At 46.7% G+C, this 21786-nt stretch overlaps 1 protein-coding gene across 3 annotated transcripts in view; it reads left to right on the forward strand.

The window, feature by feature from the left end:
• Positions 1–21786, forward strand: part of SMOC1 (SPARC related modular calcium binding 1) — a 146944-nt gene that overhangs the window by 75977 nt on the left and 49181 nt on the right. For all 3 annotated transcript variants that reach the window (XM_055538462.1, XM_055538463.1, XM_055538464.1), the window contains exons 4-5: positions 14288–14387; positions 16491–16538. In XM_055538462.1, coding sequence (XP_055394437.1) covers positions 14288–14387; positions 16491–16538 — 148 coding nt within the window. The remainder of the gene's footprint in view (positions 1–14287; positions 14388–16490; positions 16539–21786) is intronic.

Consider the following 21786-nt stretch of genomic DNA (forward strand, 5'->3'; position numbering starts at 1 on the left):
GTTTTTCTTCCTTTGTGTACTTATCATTTTTGAGGGTAAAAATAATAAAATGTCACATATCACTTTCTAATTCTTTCTTATTATTTAGAAAAAATTGCTTATTTATTTATCTTAGACGGTGCTAGGTCTTTGTTGCCGCACAGGCCTTTCTCTAGTTGTGGCAAGCAGGGGCTATTCTCTAGTTGCAGCGTGCAGGCTTCTCAGTGCGGTGGCTTTTCTTGTGGTTGAGCAGGGGCTCTACGGCACGTGGACTTTAGTAGCTGCTGCACGTGGGCTCAGTATTTGTGGTTCCTGGGCTCTGGAACTCTGGCTCAGTAGTTGTGGCACTCGGGCTTAGTTGCTCTGTGGCATGTGAGAGTTTCCTGCCACAAGAAAATCTGTGGGATCGAACCTGTGTCTCTTGCCTTGGCAGGCAGATTCTTTACCACTGAGCCACCAGGGAAGCCCTCTAATGCTTTCCTATACTAATTATACTGTGATTTACTTATTTCCAGGTTTATTGCATATTACCCTATGTCATTTAAAAAACCGCCATATGTCCCATTGTATGTAGGTACCATGAATTCTGGAAATTTGGGGATTAAATTTCAGAAAGTTGAATATTGGGTCAAACGGACATGCCCTTTCAAAGACGTTTGATGCATACTCCCAAACTGCCTTCTGTTGAGCAACGATGTAGTTGATTTAGTGGTTGTTACCAGATACATCCCCAAGCCATTTAATTTATTTTATGTAGATAGATTGTAGTTCTAATAATACTGTAGAGTATAAAACACCACTTGTAACATTACTGCTACATGAAAAAAATGTGCTGTGTATCCCACTTTAAGCCCCATGTTCCAGGAACAGGCTTTCTTGATCTAGCTCTGTCTGGCACCCACACTGTCCCCATTTCTCTTCATTCCAATCACTGCTCCCCACACCAGCACACACATATATGGTTTTTTATTTCCCAAGGTTAGTTATTATTATTTTTTTTTTTTTGTCATATGGGTTTGGGGAGCTGTAATTTCTTCTTGATAATGCTTTGTTTAGAAGCTGGAAGTGCAAAGAGAAAGCTCTGTGGCTTTTGGCATAGATGGTGGGCTCCCCTTGTCAGCATTTCTGTAGCTCCTACAGTTTTCTCAAACCTGGGGACTGCAGCTTGTCTCCTAAGTGCTTGGGCTTGAGCTGTGAAGCTGAAGCCAGACTTGAGGCTCCTTTGCAGTGACTCCTCTCCCCGCCCCCACAGTACAAAACTGCATGTCCTGCAACCAACCCCCCCACCCCCACCCCGGCTGAGTTGTATGACCAGCTTGTCTTGGAAACACCTGTGTTTGCCATCTTGGCCTCCGTCTTCCAGATTCTCAGGAAGTGCTGAAGGTATGGATGCTTTGCATCACTTGTGAGCCTTTGTGGACCAACTGTTGAACCTCTGATAAAACACTGGCAGGCTGGAGCACTGAGTATCATCATGGGGGGGGATTTGTCCCATCCTTGATGAGTCCAAGGGCTACATCGTTTTGTGTTAATGTGAGACTATCTTACCTGAAGCAATAGTGTGGGCGTCTCCTCAGTGCAGAGGGTTCTGTAGGTAAAGTACTAAGAGCCTGGCTGCATCCACAGCTGGACTCTTCTGAGCTTCTCTGGCCATATCAAGTTGCTTTGGATGCCCCAAACACAGCCAATTCTGTGTGTTTTATGGATGGTGCCAACTTTTTTTTTTTAAAGCAGTCACACTGTTAAATATTTAAGTCCATCCTTTATGTACAGATGGCATAGTGGTCAAGAGACCCACCGTTGCATCAGTTGTCGCTTTTCTTTGTCCTTTTCTGTTGTGTTCAATAAACATATTATTATTGTTACAGTTTGAGCATCTACTGTGCCCAGAGCATCTTATTCCTTGTTCTACATGTGTTTTTCTTTGAATTGCTTTTGTTCCAAACAACCAGATGCTGCATATGGTAATTTATACAAAAATGCTCACATCATAGCACATAACTGCTGTTCAGCAAATGTTAGTTTTCTTCCTCTTTGGGCTTGGTTTGCTCAACTGTATAATGGGGGAGCTAGCTGAGCTCCTCCAGAGGTCATCCTGTGGGCCAGCCACATGGTTTTATTATTTAAAATAGCAGCTCTATTAAGGTAGAATTCACATGCCATAAAATGTATCCCTTTAAATGTATGATTCAGTGGTTTTTAGTATGTTTACAGAGTTGTGCAATCGTTACCACTATCTAATGCCAGAATATTTTCATCACCCAAGAACACATCCATGTACCCACTGGAGGTCATATGAAAGTAAATGTTTAATTCTGTAAATCATGGCAGGGACAGGGCCTGATGCCTCCACATGCAGGAAGGACTTGCCTAGTAAGTGACTCATCTCATCTCTCACAAATAGTGGGAACCACTGCTGCCATCTTTTCGATGAGAGAACCCTGTGGGCACCCACAAGTACAGAGGAGGGCAAGATGAGGCTGGGTGGAGCTCCAGCACTGTATCCGTTGTGTTCGGTGGTGACCTGCCTACTCCAACCACTGCTCCGTCCTCCTCTCCAATGGCTGCATGGCCCCTGAGCTTCCTCTCCCAGATTGGCTGGCATCATTTGCTTTGGAGCAAGTTGTAGGCTCTGGGTGCTCCCACCTGGGCATCTGACCTCCCTGCAGTCTCTGGTGAGTCTGCCCCTAAGTCTACTGTGGAAATGAAAGGAGCAAGCCCCAGGCAGTACCCACAGCTGCTCTTCTGCAAGGGGGTGTACTTGGGAGAAAGGGATGGATGAGACCTGCTTCTCTGGTCTTCCTGCTGCTCATGGTAAAGGGGAGGCTCAGTGATGGAGGCTTCCATCACTCTCTTTGCCGTTCTTTTCTTTTTCAGATGATAGCAGTAACATCTGTATAGCACTTACTTTGTGCTAAGGTGTTTTCTAAGTACCTGACACCCATTAACTTATTCAGCCCTCACTATGACCTATGAGTAGGTACTATTGTATTCTTAATTAATAGATAAGAAAACTGAGCCATAGAGAAGCTGAATAGCTTTCTTGGAGTCACATAGCTTGCAAGTGACAGTCAGGATTCAAACCCAAGCAGCCTGGTGCCAGGATTCTTGGTCCTAACCATTATACCATACTGCCTCTTAAAGGGCATGGCCTTCTTTTATAGTGGTATTGCCAAACTGGAGCTTATCCAGGAGGATAACTCAGGTGAGCAGGTTGGGGAAATCATGTCACATGAGGAATAGTCAAAGGAGCCAGAGGTTGGTTTGGAGATGAGAAGAACCAATGGGTGGATGAGAAAGAGACAACCAAAGGGATGCATGAGGGCCATCTTCACCTTGGTCTGTCGATGCCAATTGCTTTTTCTTGAGTAGTCCCACAGAGCCGACCCAGGATCACTGAGTGAAATGTTTAATGACTCAGATTCTGACTCAAACCCAGGAAGAACTTTTTACAAGAGGAGCAATCCACAGATGGAATATTTTACTCAAAGAGGACTTCCCATCCCAGGAAGAGGACAGACAGGACTCAAGGGGCATTCATGTGGGGGTGCTGTGGGGAAGAAGGGTGCTCCTGCACTGGGAAGGGAATTAAACTGATGACCTCTTGGAGTCTCCTTCACACCTACTATGATTTTATGAGTATAATATTCAGTCTGGTGGGTAGGCACACAGTTGACCCACAGCAAACTCTTCTTCAGGAACCTTCCAGGCAGACCCATTAATACACACACATCCAAGGCTATTGCCACTCTGCTGTGGGTGCATATGACATGCCAGCTGGTGACCCTGCAGGTGCAGGTCGTGACACATGACACTGTGTCATAGTATAATGCTGCCTCTGAAGTGGGGGGGAGGTCAAGTCAACTTTTAAAGTCAACTAAACTCTTAGTGGCTCAGATGGTAAAGTGTCTGTCTACAATGCGGGAGACCCAGGTTTGAGCCCTGGGTTGGGAAGATCCCCTGGAGAAGGAAATGGCAATCCATTCCAGTACTATTGCCTGGAAAAATCCCATGGACAGAGGAGCCTGGTAGGCTACAGTCTATGGGATCACAAAGAGTCGGACACGACTGAGCGACTTCACTTTCACTAAACTCTTCTGAAAAATGAACAGGATCAGATTTTTTTTTTTTTTCCCCTGTCAAAGTCTGGAAAAGTAAAAGGAACATGGGAGGGAGATATGAAGGCAGAAAAGTTTAATTAAAGTGAAATCAGATATAGGAGGGCTTCCCAGGTGGCGCTAGTGGTAAAGAACCTGCCTGCCAATGCAGGAGACAGAAGAAGCAAGTTTGATCTCTGGGTTGCAAAGATCGCCTGGAGGTGGTCATGGCAACCCACTCTAGTATTCTTGCCTTGAGAATCCCATGGACAAAGAAGCCCGGTGGGCTCTTTGCAAAGAGTCGGACACAGCTAAGTGACTTAGCATGCACGCATGCACGCACAGATACGGCAAGCAAGAAAGAGCCCCCACTCCTGCAGGCCACCCTTGTCCTACCACTGGCCGGATCACCACAGCTCTGCTCTGAACAAAGCTCCTACACAAAGGGACTTATTTTTTATTGGATATTTTAAAAACATAAAAAGTATTTGATATCTTCCCCCCTGAAGTGGAAGTAGAAGTGAACAAATGAGAGGTGTTGTGTTTGCAGTTTACAAAACCTGGGTCATTCTAGGCACCAAACAAGAGGGAAGAAGTCAAGAAAATAAAGTTCTTCCAAAACCCTGACACTAAGATTTTAAAAGTATCTTTATGTGTGTGTTGGGGGGATGCTCTTTACACTTTTTGGAAACTAAAAAAAAAAAAAAGTTCTTCATCATGTATTTGGAAAAGTGGTCCTAACCCTGGCAAGTAGGTGCCAATTTGTAAATTTTGATCTTACTCTTAAGTAGCAGAAGTTCAACTTGGGGTACAGTTGTAGAATCACAGAAGTTTTGGATCAAAAGGGACCTTAGAGATAATCTGGTTCATATTTTCCTTCCTCTCCCTGTCTCACCACATCCAGGGTTCAGATTCTACTTATAATCTCTCACCAAGCCATCATCTATCTTCTGCTTGATTGCCACCAAAGACAGGAAACGTATTACTACCAATGGCAACATAATGCATTTTGGGCAAGTTTAATTGGAAAGTCCTTCTCTGTGTTGACATGAGAGTTGTGATTTCCAATAGATGACCCCCATTCTATCTAAGGGACTTACTGAATCCACAGAAATCTCATTTTCCACAAAAAATCTGAAGACAAACACCATTATGTCCTTGTAAAGTCCGCTCTTACAGCCAATAAATATTTCTTTTCTCCCTGGCAAAGATATTTAGTTCTAGCACTCATTCCCATATCATAGAGACTTATGTCTCTCTTTCCTCTTGGCTTCTTTCCTCTGATTTCAGTTTGCTGAGCCACCACCCCCACCGCAACCCCACCAACCCTGCCCTTATAGAATGTCCTTCCCCAAACTGGATAAAGTATTTCAGGTATGGTCAGAAAGAGCTTAGGAAAGAATGGTATTATTTCTTATTCTTAACTCTCTACTGCTTGACTAATATCACATTGGCAGCCATGTTACACCATCAAGTCATAAAAAACATAGTCAACAAGGACTCCCACAGAATTTGAAATTGAGGGGTTACCTTCCCTCCTTGCCTCTCCTCCATTAAATTCTGGAAGACCAGGTAAATACTCTAAAAAGAAAATTCCTCATTCCCCAGCAGACAGTCCTCCCTAGACTTGGCATTGAGCAGGAGACAGTGTCTACAGCCAGCAAGAATAGCAGTGCTTTGAAGCTACAAAGGACATCCTTTCTGCAAACGGGAAGGGGAAAAGGACAAAATCTGCTTGTGCTGAGTGCATTCTCTACATCCAACACTATTTTAGATGCTTTATGTATCTCGTCTCATTTTGTCTTCTCAATAACCTTCAAGGTATGCACCGTTAGTCTTGTTTCATAAATAGGCTTGGAGAGGTTAAGTGACTTTGTGAAAGTCACACAGAAATGGTATTTAAACCCAGGTCATTTTGACTCCAAAGCCATGTTTTTCCTTCTGCATCCTGTTGCTTCTCATCCAAACCTGACTAAAGATGAGGGGGACATTTGTGGGATAACCTCTTCCAAACTGAGGGAAAAACAGCTCACGCTAGCCAGACCAAAAGGATTACACCATCTCTCCTGTCTACCCTTGCTTTTCTCACTGCAGTCAAACTTTATTCCATGTGTGAAATCACCCAGAAGCTTTAAGGCCACAATCGCTAGATGCCTGAATTAAAAGACCACGTGTCATCAAAACAATTGGAACAGAAAAACTTTGGAAAGAAGTATTGTCCCACGGCCCCTTGCTCCCAAATTCCCACCTAGAAAAGTGCTTGTTTCTTGAGTATTTCATGATAAATGCTGGAAAGGATGGCGTGATGAAGTGTCTCTTAAAATAGTGGTGCTTGGAGTGTGGTCCCTGGACCAGCAGCAGCAGCATCACCTGGGGACTTGTTAGAAATGCATATTCTCCAGCTGACTCCATCCCTAATGAATCCAGAAACTCTGTGAGCAGGGCCTAGCAATTTGTTTTCATAAGCCCTCCCCATGGATCTTACTGTGCAATAAGCAATGTTCTCTTGCAGCTTCTGATGGAGAGAGGTTCTAGGGGGATAAGTGGCCACCTCAGATGGGCTGGAGACTCAGTCATTCAGCTAGGGTGCATGGCACCAATGGAAAAACATAATTTCCTACAAGAGGTCCTATAGGGAATGCAGAAGAAAGGAAAATATGCCTGCTGAAAATACTGCACTAAGACTAAATTGTTGGGTAGATCTACAGCAAGATGTTTAACTTTGTGCATTAGTTTAATCCAAAAAACCTACTAACTGCTTTGGAACAACTGGCAGATTAAAGAAAAAAATATGTTTCATAATCCTACTGCCAAGGAGAGTTAGAGCAATATCCACATGCCTTCTGCTTTTAGTTTAACTTTTTCCCACTGGGAAATGTTCCTGTACATGATAGTAGTCATTTCATTACAAGTTTGGTAGTTGCTACTAAGAATGCTGAATCAAGCCTGTCTTTTTGCATATGGTTCACATTTTTCTGTTTTACAAAAGAAGCACAAAGAAAAGGGATGTGGGAGGGATGTAGCCACTGGGTTGAAGGTGCCTTGGAGGGGACCCCAGTTGTCAGTGAAGGTCTGAGGCAATTCAAGATGGATTTCTTAATAAATAGAACATGAGAAAGCATTACAGAAAAGGAGGTGGGGATTTGCCAGAGGGAAATTGTTTCAAGAAGAGTGAACTAAATGAAAGCCTGATACCTGGATAGTAAGAAAGTATGACTGGGAAAAAGAGAAATATGGCAAGGCCCTGCACATCATTATACTGTCTTTTTTTTTTTTTTTAAAAGCATGTTTCAGAGAACACTAATACTACCATAGAATGCTCCTGAACTGAACTTGGGTTCACGCTCCCTCACCTATGCTCAGCAAAGCCAATTAACTGACACCAAGTTAAGGTGAAGGAACGTATAGCATTTATCACAGGGCACCAAGCAAAGAGAACAGGCAGCTTATTCTCTGAAGACCTGAATTCCCTCATGACTTTCAGGGAAGCGTTTTAAAAGCAACATTTGGAAAGAAGGTTGCAGCTTGTGGACTTTCTTCTGATTGGTTGGTGGCGAGGTAATAGAGTGATGTTTCTGGGATCTTAATCATCAATGTCTGGTTCCGTCCAGTCTAGGGACTGTATGCTGTGGTCAGCAGGCAGTCATCATCATCCATCTATCTGTGTGGGAGGTCATAGTTTCTGCAAAACAACCCAAAGATATGCATCAGATTATTATGTAGATTCCTTGAGGAGGAACTGGGGCTGTTTTTTAAAATTTATTTATTTTTAATTGAAGAATAGTTGCTTTATAGTATTGTGTTGGTTTCTACGAAACATCAACATGAATCAGCCACAGGTTTACCTATGTCGTCTCACACTTGGACATCACTTCCACCTCTCCCCCCATCTCACCTCTCTAGGTTCTTACTGAGCTGGAGCTGGGGCTCTGTTTTATTGAAGACCTAGTGTTTAAGCTATCATTACTTTTCTTGCTTGACTGTTCTTCCTTTGTTTCTGCATTCTCTCACTTCCCTAGTTAGTAACTGCTTGAGTCTGCTCTTTGGAACTCAGGGAAGGCCTAGGAGACTAAAGCCTTTTTGTACAAACAAGGAATGGGCTTTGATACCTGAGAGGGCCACACAGGGTCTTGTTCAGTTTCAACTCCACCTTTCCTTTGATATTCCTCTACCCTCTGAGGGGAATACAAGCAGGACCAGAAAGGGGATAAAGTTTTGGATAGAGAGATTAATCATAAACTCAGCAGGGGAACTCAGTTTTAGGGGGATTTGGGTTCACTCACTCACAGTTAAGGGAAGTTCCGACAGTTAAAGAAGTTTAGGAATTGCTGCAAATGGTATCTTCCTCTTAGAGCTGAATTGTGAACTGATTTAAGGTTCTGAGAAGTCCTGCCATCAACAAATCTTTTTATTTTATTTGGCTCAATATATCCAAAGTTATTTGGCTAGAGAACCCTTTCATCCCCAATAATTCCTGGTCACACTCCAAAGGGCACCAACTGTATCCATCGCTATAGCAAAGTGACAGATAGAAAGATGGAGGAACAGCAGCTTCACGTTCCAGGAGAAGGGAGGAAAGTAGCCACACTTGGGGAGACTGTTCTCCTAGGGAAGCTGGTAGGAAAAACAGCAAAAGTCCAACAACAAATAAGCTACTTTGAGATGTGAGGTGCGACCCTGTCCAAGGAGCCCCCCAAGAACAGCTAGAGGAAAGCAGGCTGGCCAGGGGGCACAGCAGAGGCCCCCGTGTTGTCATCCGAACTACTCCAGAAATGGCCTTCCACTCAAACTGGAGCAAAAGGCTCTTGATTTGAATATTTATCCCACTTCCTCCACTTCTCCCTCAAAAGAGTTCCATTTTCCAGAGAATTACAAAGAATAAAGATACCTGGGCAGTTCCCTTATACACCAGCCCTGGGACCCAGGCCTTTCTTGGTCTCCCTTCCAGGTCTGGGGGAGTCCCGTCTGCCAGGACTAGGTACTGGCCATCATGCTCTCTCTCTTGTCTCTGGGTCTTGGTTTCCCCATTTGTAAAGTGTTTGGGTGAGACTAGTGATCTCTCTAGAGATCTCTTTAGTGATCTCTCTAGAGATCTCTTTAGTGATCTCTTTAGATTTTTCTCCAGCTCTGTCAATTCTGAAATTTTGTGAGAGCTTGGAGTTTGGGATCTGAATTCCTGTGCTGTTATGAACTAGCTGTGATATTTGAACAAATAACCTCTGCTCCATGCACCTCTCCTATGAAGGATTTGCACACTGGGTGAACTTGAGACCCAAATGAGATACTGCCTCAGTCATGGCGGTGTTTGGAAAATCATTGTAAAGACAGAAAGTGGTGTTTTCCATTTGGGGTGTGACATGTGAGTGCTCCTTGGGCACATATGGCCCATCGTCTGCTTTGCTTTTCTCATGGTTTCCTCCCTTTTGATGCCCCCATTGGTTTGTTTTGCTCTGTTAGCTGGTGTTTGCTCTGTTCTCTGCTCATCAGTTACTCAACTGCACTCATTGGCAGTGCTGGCCTCCCGCATTTTCCCAGGTGTCCACAAGTCGGGCTAATGTTGAAGACTAACAAGCTTAAAATAATTTCAGATTTGTCTTCATTTGGACAGAGAGGTTGACCCGAAGTAAACCACTGGGCTGTTTTTGCAAAGGGCTTCTTGCCAAAAATATTTAAGTATATGAGTCAGAGATGAAATTTCCTACCTAAGAACACACTGCAGTCTAAGCAGAGAGTAGCCTCACTTAGATTGATGTAAAAACACTTTTTGTCTTTTAAGGAAGACCCATCAGTTGACATTTTAACCTTCTCAAGGTTGTTCCAGAGTGGGGTAGGAAGAAATGCCATGGCTTGTATCTATACCTTTGTGGTTAGAACAACCCTGAGATTTGAAAACTGAACTAGATGCCAAACCCTAGAAATGGCTAGTTACCTTGTCAGTTCCTCTTGGTCCATGCTCTTCACATAGATTAAGCCTGAAAGTTCATGAATTGGGGGCTGGTGTTTTGAGCAGGGGCAGATAGAACAAAGGTGTTGTTGTTCAGTTGCTCAGTTGTGTCTGACTCTTTGTGACCTCATGGACTGCAGCACACCAGGCTTTCTTGTCCTTTACTATCTCCTGGAGTTTGCTCAAACTCATGTCTATTGAGTCGGTGATGCCATCCAAGCATCTCATCCTCTGTCACCCTCTTCTCCTCTTGCCCTCAATCTTTCCCAGCATCAGGGTCTTTTCCAATGAGTCTGCTCTTCAAATCAGGTGGCCAAAGTATTGCAGCTTCAGCTTCAGCATCAGTCCTTCCAATGAATATTCAGGACTGATTTCTTTTAGGATTGACTTGTTTGATCCCCTTGCAGTCCAAGGGACTCTCAAGAGTCTTCTCCAACATCACAGTTCAAAAGTATCAATTCTTCGATGCTCAGCCTTCTTTATGGCCCAACTCCATATCTGTACATGACTACTGGAAAAATGATAGCTTTGACTATATAGACCTTTGTCAGCAAAGTGATGTCTCTGCTTTTTAATACACTGTCTATGTTTGCCGTAGCTTTTCTACCAAGAAGCAAGCATCTTTTAATTTCATGGTTGCAGTCACCATCTAAACAAGGAGGATTGCTTATTAATTTAAAACAATAAAGTTTGCAAGGGAAGAGGGGAAACTAGGTAGGATTTAACATTTGGTCATGTATATATAAACCATTATAATTTACATCCTGATTGCTTTTCTACAAGAAATGTTACTTCTCTCTTCTGAGAGTAATGAAAGTATTTCTATATGAAAATAAACTGCCCCTTCTTTTACTCAAACTTTTTCACACTTTTTGCTGATTTCAAATTGCCCCTTCCCTTGGGGCTGGTTGGAATAGAATGTTCTCTAGTTTCCATTGGAGAATCTGGCTGTGCTTTGAGTGCAGATAGTTGGCTAAAAAAATAACACCATGATAATAAAAATAAATAGCTAAGTTTAACTGGGCACTTACCATGTGAGCTAAGTGCTTTATTTACATTATCTAGTGTAATCCGCCCAGCAACTGAGTGAAGTAGGTATTATTATCTCCCTCTTTCTAAATGGTCATGGACAGTCTGAGGCCTTTTCAAGGCTGCAGAGGGTTGGAAAGTTCAGTGGTTAACTGGAAGTGGTGAAGCTGGTTAGTTAAGGAATGCAGGCTACAGTCTGACTCTGTGACCACTGCTTTCTGTCTTCATATGACTTCTTTTTCTTCAAGAAGACATCTTGGAAACTTCTCAAGACAATTTGCAGACAGCCTGTAGGTGGAGAACTGTGGGTCCATTCACTTGGAGATCCTTCAGCAGAGGAAAGTGACCTTGCCGGGTGCTTCCTGCAGCCGTCTGGGTCCTCTGGGTCTTCTTTTGTTCACTGTTGTTCTTTCCTCTGCAGCACACCTGGGGCAGGTGTGCCCATAACTGTGGATTCCAAGCCTCAGAGGAACATGGCAACAATTCCTCATTCAAGCTCAGTTGTAAAACTCTGAAGGACTTGGAAGCAGCCTTCAGCCTGTGGACTTTGTCGTCTGGAGTCTATTCCTTGGAGCCTGGTCTGAGGAAAATGCTGAGGGCCCTGGGGAGAAAGCGGGGCTGTGTTTGGGCCTGTGGGCCTGGCGTGGGGGCTGGGAGGCAGCATCTGTATGTCCAAAGGAGCACAGCGGGTACTCTCAGGTAGCATGTGGCCCTGGGGACCCTCGGAGCCCCAAGGTCAGATTATATCCCCTGGAACAAAGGTTTGGACTCTGTCTCTTCTTCAGGCATGTGCTTCTGTCCCCAGCAGCCTCAGCAGGGACTCTGCAGGCCCAGGAGGAGGGGCGCTCCGTGTTGTCTAGGAGCCGGACTTGGGGGAGGGGGTGGTACCATCCTCAAGAAAGACACGCTGGCCTTGGCCATGAGAGCCAAGGGGCCCAGGGGTGAGTCAGCGTGGCCACTGGCCCCAGGGACAGACTTCCCCATGGAGGAAGAAGCAGCCAGTCAGGCCCCATTAAAATGCTGCCCTTGGCGAGGAGCCGTCCCCTGAGGGCCGTACTGAGTCTGAAGGGGTGGACTCTAAGTTTCCGGGAGTACTCCCCACCAGAGTCTCCCGGGCTGCCCAGGGGTGTCTGGGCCCACGTTGGAGGCCGGCTGGCCAGGCTCTCTGACACAGCCGAGAGCAATCTTGCCCCAGCCGTATCCAGCCATCGGCCCAGGCCAGGCACTGTCTCACACTCGCTGTTTTCCTGGCCAGTGCCCTCCAGGTTCGGTGCTAGGATCCCCGCTTTATAGATGGGGCTCAAAGAGCTAAGCAACATAACTGCCAAATCCATAACTGGCTGGGTCCAGGATTCAAATCCAGGTATATCTGGGTTGCTTTCCATTCCACCCTTAGGCCTCCTTGGAAGGTAGCACTAACCTGCCAGAGGACACTGATCTTGAGTGAGCATCTGGAGTAGCAAGTGTGATCTTGGGATTCAGGGCTTGTCTCCACGAGATGAAGCGGGAGTGAAATGTGGTCCTTTGGTGAAGGCATTGAACACAGTTTCCCTGCATGCATGGTTCAGGTAAATGCCTTAATTATACAGTCATCATACTGGTAGTAGTGAGATGCCCTGCGTCTTTTTCTTAAATCCCAATTTCTGAGTGCAGGTCTATAATGAAGCAACTAGTTTTGGGGGAAACTGTGGTGTTTGGTGCCGTCACAAGAGCAGAAGTCTTTTCTGTAGCTTTTCTGAATTGCTGATAACTTACGGATTTTACAGAGGCTGTCTGACCTGTCCTTTCCTTCTGTACCCTGTATCCCTCACCTCTCAGTTTGTATGCTCGATTCTGATATGTCCTTGATCCCAAGAGGCACCTTTTCCCCACACTTTAATGGCACACATCTTGTAATTGAGGTCTACATTTAATGTGGCAGGGCTGTTTAAATTGATGTTACATTTTTAGGATGGATAGAGACCAAGAATTCAGGAAATATGATAATGCATGCATTTATTCAACTCATCAAATGCCTACAATAAATCTCAGGCGTTGTGCTAGATGCTTGGAATATAGAAACAGCCAAGTTTCAGTCTCTTGCCTTTGGGAGGTCACAGTCTAATGGGGGAGATAGACTAGACAGATCATCAGGCTTGTTGTAATAGGGGGAATTAGGGGAACCAGGCTGTGTGGAGGGTCAGAGGAAGGAGGCGGAGGACGTAGGGAGCCTGGGACCACTTTAAGGAGAAGGTGTATCCTGAATGAGGTGGGAAGACAAAGGTTTGGGAGTAGGCTGGGATGGGTTGGGGAATGGTATTCCGGAAAGATTGACTGGTTGAAGCAAACAGAGGCTTAGAATCATGAGACACTAGGGTGTGTTTCTGAGCCTCAACAAGTTGCTTGTGGCTGGAATGGAGGATATGTGGAGACCTGGGGATGTGGGGAGAGCAGGGCCAGATCATGGGGATCCCTAAGCTCATACAAATCAACATCATCTCCACCCTGAGTCCGATGGCAAGTCTTTGAGGTATTTTAAGCAGGGGACTGATGCCCAGATTTGTGTAGAAAGTGGGTGGAAAAGGGATAGTGGGGTGCGGTGGAGGAGGTGAGCAGAGTGACAACTATTGAAAGAGAAAGAAGAGTGACCCCGAATGAAGCCCAAAGCCTCGTTTTTATGTACTGTTCCCAGGCAGCGTGGACCTGACCATGGAGGCTTGAAGAAGATCAAGCCGTGGTGCAGCAGGGCATCTAGAACTAGCACCTGCAGCCCCAAGTGGTCTTAGCCCCATCACGTGTGGCCTTCTCTTGGGAAAGTCACGTGATCAATAGGCAAGCGGACTGTAGGAACAGATGCTGGGAAAAGCTAGAAAAAGAAGAAAAGCCTTTCACTTGTCTCTGCTTCTTAAGGGTTGTATCAACCTACAGCGATGACATTCCAACTTGTACTTGCCAAGTTAGTTCACCAATCCGAACTTCTTACAAAGAGATGGGACACGCAGTGGACATTTCTGAGTGTGGTGTAAGAGATTAAGTGTTAAATGTCATAAGGAAATGGCTGTGGTTGCGCCTGAGAGTCACGCAGAAAACGGTGTTTTCTGGCCCATCTTCAAGGGACATGCTGGGGGAGGGCTGCTGGAGAGAGAGGTGGAAGGAGCGCTCCGCCTTGCCGGGGGAGGGTTTGAAACGGATGGGAGGCCACTGTTGATACTGTGACCCAAGACTTATGGTTCTTTTCTACTTCCCACTTCCCGAACAGGTGCAGTGCCATACTTACACCGGGTACTGCTGGTGTGTCACCCCAGACGGGAAGCCCATCAGTGGCTCTTCTGTGCAGAATAAAACTCCTGTATGTTCAGGTACCGTAGGGAAGGGCGGGAAGAAAGAAAAGGGTTGGAGAGAGATGCCTTGGCCGGTCTCCTGCATCTGTGGGTGGACCTTTGAAAGACTGCTGGTGGTTATGAGTCCTCTTCCTGGTCAGGGAGGAGTCCACCTGAACGTGCTTGCTCTGTTGGGAGCTGGATGATAGGGTCAGTATATGTCCCTGGGTATGTATTTCTTTATTTTGAGTTTAGGTTTCTGGTTCATTGCTCTTTTCCCAAGTATCAGCTGTAACTTCGAGAGAGCACGGTCTATAAGTTTATAGCTTGGGTGCTCTAGGTTGCTAGAGACCCTAGGCACACTTTATCGAGATGGATTTCAAGACTGCACGGGAGTTCAGCATCAAAGGCTATGGCAAGCAATTAGTGATGCCTTTCACGGGTGCAGGAGAGGGAAGTTGTGGTCTATGTTGCCATATGCTTGCCACCGGTGTAACATACAGTGATGGAAAACACTCGTGCCAGTGGCCCTGAAATCCGGCTGTCATCAGCGGTGCCTGGGGAATTCAAAAAGAACCCAAATGTCGAGGCTTCTCCTTCAATATTTGGATCCAGTAGGTCTAGAGTGAGACTGGGAGTCTACATGCTTATGAAGCTTCTCAGGTGGTTCTGATGCTGAGACAAATTTGGGAACCACTCTTTCATAGCAACCCTCCTAGTAAGTCCATAGGAAAAATCAAGTCTTTTCTATTTCCAACTTTATGGGCCTGGAGAAACTTTGTTCTTAGGTCAGTTTTATGGGATTGTGTATTATGGATTTATAGAAGCCCCACACTTCCATTCTGATGGTAAGGAAATTCAAGTCACTCCCTTAATTCACTATGCAGCTCAGCCCATGTTAAAAAAAAGTCTGTCCCACCCACCAGCTGCTTCCTATTTCTCTGTAATCTGTGTATATGAGATTTTATGTATTTACGTATTTTTAATTTTTAAGTGCAAGCAAAGTATAAAACATTATTCTAACGCCTATGGGAAATTCCAAACTCCAGCAGTCCTGTCCTAACATTTTTCTTTTTCCCCTAAATTTATTCATTTTTTTCAACCAGCCCTGCTATATAAGGGGAAGAGTGAGTGGAAAGGGCAGTAAGTATCTACATTAGGAAACCAAAATTTGCAGGCCAAAAAGGAAAGTTTACTTTATTTGTGGTTTACATGGAAACTGGAAACCTTAATTGGGGTTGGTGTGGGGAGGGGGAGGAATGAAACCTTCTTGCAAATGACCTGGAAAGTTTCATTTAAAGCAAACAAATGTGCTAGAAACAAGTCATGCAGGGTAATATAATTGAATTCGCACAAAGCTTGTATATGGAGAAGGGATCGGATATGAACAGGGATGGATTTCTTCTCTTCTGTCGTGGGGACCTCCCCTGATGCCGTTCCATGCTTGAGCTGGCTGTGCCCTGCGTGCGTGGGGCAGGGCATCCTGGGGAAGGCAGGTGCGGCAGGCTCAGGACTGTCAGATGGGGGCGCAGGGCACCCGAGTACATGCAGGGCACTGCATTTGGCCAAACCCACCCGCTACCCACCCTCCTTGAGGATCGGGCTGCGTCTAGAAAATTGTTTCCATGCCTCAGACTATTTTGGCCCATTCAGTACAATTGGGCCAACAATTTTCTACTTAATGCAGATGGAAAATCGCCGATTTCCTGCCCTCACCAGCAAGGGATGTCAGTCACTGCATTTGCAGTGAGAGGGGTTTTCTTTGCCGTCGGCCCTACTGACTGAACGTGGCTCAGAACGTGGAACTGGTGGGAAGTGGAGGCGAGGGGGCAGTGAGTGGAATGTTCAACAAAGGAGTTATGTGGATGTGGAATTTTGTAAAAATCTGCTCGAAACTATTGCCAGGGAGCCTGGAAATCATGGTTCATCTCAACAGTGCTGTGATACCAGTGACATTGATGTTAAACAAACCCCACTCACATGTATGTATGTACTCACTTTGTATATAATGTTCCTAGTTGTGTATACAGTATCTATATACATAACCATATGCTCCTAACAGCAGGCTTTACCAACTCTTTGAAAGAAACCAACCGCGATGCATTCTGAACGTCTGTGTTTTTGTTTCCCCTCTCACCCAAGGTTCGGTCACCGATAAGCCCGCGAGCCAGGGTAACTCAGGAAGGAAAGGTGAGTGGAGTTTCACGCTTTATCTAAATGTTTGCTTCTAAAGCCCGTCCAAGCAGGCGTTCTTGGACAAGATGGAAGGAGCCTGGAGTGAAAGCTAAAAGTGCCCTGCAGAGAATCTGCATTCTTATTCTGTTCCCTCCCAGAAGCCCTGGAGGTAAGTAAGGTTCATCACCTCCCAGAATTTCTGAGAGAGATGAGCAGTGCACATTGTAGGCGAGGACCCTGAGACCCTTGGTTCCTGGGAAGTTCAGTCAATCAACTACCGGTGTGTAGCAAGCGTTAAACAGAAAAGCACAGCGAAGGCAGGCATGCCCAAGTTTACCCAGACTCTTCATTTTTGGAAACCCATCTGAGCATTTTTTTCCCTCTTTGAGTCTCCTTGACAATTGTTCTGGCAATCCAGAGTCTCTTCACTAAGACTAGGATGCTCCATGGGCATGTGACCTGGGCAGCTGTGGTCTCGAAATTCTTATTTTGCCCTTGAACTTGGGTTTTGTCAGTGCAGTGCAATGGGACAACTAAGCGTGCATGTGGGCAGTAGAGACACGTGTACTGTGCGCATTCACTGTGGCTTCATTGACAGATGGCTTTTGTGATGAGGGCTACGGGTCTTCCATAACCAGCTTAGAATTTTCATTTTTCTTTGCCTAGAAAGTAAGAAAGTATTTGTTACTCAGTCGTTGTCTGATTTTTGCCACCCCATGGAATGTAGCCCGCCAGACTCCTCTGTCCATGGGATTTCCCAGGCAAGAATACTGGAGTGGGTTACCATTTCCTTCTCCAAGGGATCTTCCCAACCCAGGGATCAAACCTGGGTCTCCTGCATTGCAGGCAGATTCTTTACTGTCTGAGCCACTAGGGAAGCCTTTCTTTACCTAGAACAATGATAAATAACGAGTTGAAAAACACCATGACAAATCAAGAGAGAGACCATGGAGGAGAGGATCAGACTTAATACTTTAGTGTCTTTCATGGCACCCTTTCTCCTGTGTTTTGAAGAAAAGGCTTTTTCACTCTGCACTGGATCCTACAAATTGTGCAGTTGGCCTTGATGAGGGCATTTATCTAAGTGCTGGTTAGTGGACCAACCGACATGAGGAATGGGCCTCTGGGATGTGTTGACCATACTTTCCAGTATGGAAGATGCTAAGATTCACCACTTCTTACCTCCAGAACAGCATACACACAGACAGCTGGTGGTTGCATGGAAAACAGGTTTCAATCTTATTGCCCATGCAAACACTCCAGAAGCCTCATTTTGGGGTCTCAGGTAAAACCCAGGTGGGAGATCTCAGCTGAGTTTGAGCCCTCCTACTTGACTCTGAGCCTTGGGAGCTTCATGCTCATAAGAGCTATATGGAGAGTTGGGCCTGCAGGGATCAGAGTAGGGCAAGCAGGCTTATCCTACACTGCAGTCACAGAGAGACCAGGGTGAGGCCCTGGCCCTTGCCCCAGCTAATTCCGTGGGGACCCAAAGAGGAGGCAGAGTCCCCCTGCTTGAATGGAGGAACTGAGAGTCTGGAGAACCTGCTCTCCCTGCATGCAGGTGCTCCAAGAACATATGGGAGTAGAGCTTGGTGATACCACCTCCTTCTAGAAACTATGGACCAAGGGACCCAATGGGCTGCTCCCCTACCAGCAAACTAGAGTGAGTAAGTGGGCAAAAAGAAAGTACTTCGCAGCCCCAGGGAGACAGCCTTGAATGTTGGTGGTTCCCTTCTAGGAGGGAAGGCAGGAGAGGGGATAAACATTTCTTCCTGCAAAGATCTGAAATCATCAACACTGTGAGTGGCATGTCTGCCTGTAATTGATTGGGGTTGGAAAAGGGAACTGCCTTCAGTTTTGCTTGTTGCCACTGAAGTCTTCAGGAGCATAAGCTTTAATCCTGGGCATGAGGTCCTGGTGGTAGGAAAAAGAAAGAGCAGCCATGCAGAACAGACCACCCAGACTTTCCCCACCAAAGGGAACAGAGTGCATGATGCTGGATGAAGCACCTGCCCCAAGAAAGGCCAACTAGAGGATCTGGCTTTTAAACTGCACAAGGAAATAACTTCCCAGGTTGTCTTGTATGTTGTGAATGACAATAGGAATCGGACTGTGCTCACAGCAGGCTCTTGCTGATCCAGGTGGGAGAAGGCAGGGGAATCTGATTCCTCCAGGGAGGAGGGTGGATAGAGTGTGAAGCCTCAAGTTCCTACCTCTTCACTCCCTTATCCCAGCGGGTTCCTGTGTCCCAGATGGTGGTGTAGGGGCTTCCTCTTTGGTGCAAAGGCCTGGCAGGGGGGAAGGAAAGATGCTAGGGCTCACTTGCCCCCTGGAGACTTGACTTCTGCCCAGTGGCCTCTCTTTCCTTCTACTTTGGAGGGTTCCCAGAGATGCTGCAGTCTGTGGGGTCACAAAGAGTCAAACACAACTGAACCACAGCAGAGGTGTTGAATCTCTTCTCTTTGTCTGCCACGGGTAGGGCAGTGAGAAGCCACCTGTAGGAAGGCCCACCTGAAGCCACACCTGTCCAGGAAGCTGGGGTTTGAATGGGGACAGGGTGCGAGAGGGCATTGGTAATATCCTGTGTCGGCCCCGCCGAGGTGCCTCTTCAGCTGCCACTTGAGAATGGAATGTGCTCCGGAGGGCAGCAGGTGGGAAGACACAAAGGGCCCTTGTCTGAGCTCGTGCCCACATGGGGGGTCTCCCAGAAGGCATCTCCTGAGAGCCGCAGCTCCAGAGACCTGCCCAGAGGGATGCTCGGCCCAGAGGACGTCCAGAAAGGAGGCAAGGCTGGGGGTCTGGGTGTATGTGTGTGTGGGGGCTGGGGGGGGTGGGAGCAGGGGAGGAGCACACCCAGCTCTTTCTTTCCCTACCCTTCTGCCTTTTTGAATATGCTCCATGGACCGGACTTGGAGGGATCGGTTCTCTCCGCCTGGGAGGAATGAAAAGGCGTATTGTGTGACGGAGGGTCTGGTTGCCGGCCAGGAATCAGTCCTCTGAAGGCAAGGAGGAGAAAGGCAGAGTGGGAGGAGGCTGGGGGAGGAGGCCCGGGGAGATAGCAGGAGGCAGGAGAGAGGGAGAGAGGCCAGGCGGTAGCAGGTCACAGGCGTCTGGCCAGCAAGCAGGTCTGGGTCGCTCCTGCTCCTGGGTCCACAGGTGTGGGGCCTGAGGGGAGAAGTCGGGGGAAGGAGGGAGGGAGGCCCGGTTATCTTACCCAGATGCACGTGCTGCAGGAGAGGAGGAGGGTCAGAACTTCAGACTGTTTACTTAATCCCCTGGAATGTCTTCACTGTGCTCTGTTCTTTGGGCCCCTTGTGTTTCCCCGGACTCCTTTATGGGCACATATGTGGTAATTAACACATGCGGGGTAGGTCCCGGGCCATGTGTTTGAGTTTCAAATATCCATTGATCTGGGACACTCCCATCCTGCAGCCGTCCCTTCTCTGATGGTCCTCACCCTCCGAGAGAGATGGAAGGGGTATGTGTGCATTTTGTGGGGGTGGGGGCACACGTGCATCCACATGTGTTTTATTGATGCTGACAGAGGAATATCAGAAGAGAGGAAAGGACCCCCCAGCAACCCCTGAGTTCTGACCATCTGCTGCTAAAACAGTTGAAAGCTACAGAAGTTGAGAGGAAGGAATTTGGGGTTTCCATTGAAGTAGAAAAGTGACTGGGAAGCAAAATGTGATTTAGAAACGGTGACTTTACCTTGAGCAGCTTCTCCTGGCCCACCAGGGCTTGTGGATGTTCCTGAGGTGCCTCTTTCAGGGATCTAGATGCTAACAAATGTGGGCAATTTGAGGGAGTTTCCAGGATAACCTAACAGAGTCAACGACTGGTCCTAGGCTTCATTGCTTATGAGGTGCAGTAAGGATGTTCTCAGTTTCCAGTGGGGTGTTGGTGGGGCAGGTGAAGAATGGGAGACTAGTGGGAGAGGACTTGGACAATGATTTCTGGCAGTTTCTGGGAACTTTTTCTCCAGAGCGCCTAGGATACGTGGCCAATGAAAATTTAGGGTCATAGGGAGTTTTCTGCAGTTTACTCTTTTCTTACTTCTAAGAGCTCTGGGAGTGAGCAGTGTAAGGAAAGTGAAAGAAGAATAAAAACATTTAGAAAACTGCTCTCTTTTCTGCACGTGCTCCTGTATTTGTCAAGCCAGTCTTGGAGAGAAGTGGAACTTCCAAAATTCAACTCATAGAGACTTCTTTTATTGCGCCCCCCACCCCCCCACCCCTCCACTGACTGCTCCATAGCATGTGTTCCAAGTGAAGAATGGATCACAGTTATTTTTCCAGAGTCCGTCTCTGGGTCTCGGTTTTGAGGATCTCTCATGGTGTTTGGTCTACAAGTTGATGCCAGCTTGGAGACCTTTGTCACTCAAATGGTGGAGCTATCAGCACTCCCTCTCAGGGCCGAGGGATGTGCTTAGGGCAGGGATGATGGATGGTAGGTCTCCCAGATGAAGGGGCTCATGTGGTCTCCAGCCTCTGCTCTCATGGGGGTTAAGTACACCTGAAGGGGTTTCCTTGCATTGCCTCGAACATGGTGGAGGTGTGCAGAGTCAGCTGTCTCAGAGCATCCTATACACAGAATGTCACCCTGTTCACGTGTCTTTCACCTCTTCCCAGCCACCTCTTTTTTCTCTTCTCTCAGCCCAGAGAGGGCGGCTAGATTCATAGGTGATCTGTCAGCCTTGCCACCAGATGGCTTAAGTCTGATTACCCTCCAGCTTGGTCTGGATTTGAATGGAGATGGGCAACTGATGACCTCTATGTGTTGACCTCGGCTCACATTGGATTTCCCTGTGAACCATTCATTCTGATGTGTGCCTGCTACAAACTGCACCTAAGTAGCTCCAGGCCCATGAGATGCAGCCCTTTTCTTCTCTGCATGCAGGTCACTGCTGCTGGGGCTGGTGTCTGAGCCACCCTGACAAGCCTGGCATATCAGTATATCAGCTTCGAAGAGATCAGTTGCAGAAGCGGTGTGCACGAGTGTGCTTGAGTATTCACGTCTGCCCCTCATCTCCCACTACCCACAGTTCCTTACTCCCCCAGCAGGGAGTTGCTCCATCTACTCAACTGCCCGCCCTCCATCTCAGCCCCTATTCTGTGGTCTCCAAAAGAAAGTTTACGAATGGAGGATACCTGATTTCCAAGGAGTGGAGAGGAAACAGGGTTTGTGATCTGGAAAAGCCCTCTAGCCGTGGATTCTAACGAGTGCCCCGGTGTTGTTAGTGACCGCTGGTGTTTTATACGTG

Source organism: Bubalus kerabau, chromosome 10, assembly GCF_029407905.1.
Source record: "Bubalus kerabau isolate K-KA32 ecotype Philippines breed swamp buffalo chromosome 10, PCC_UOA_SB_1v2, whole genome shotgun sequence".
NCBI classification, from domain to species: domain Eukaryota; kingdom Metazoa; phylum Chordata; class Mammalia; order Artiodactyla; family Bovidae; genus Bubalus; species Bubalus kerabau.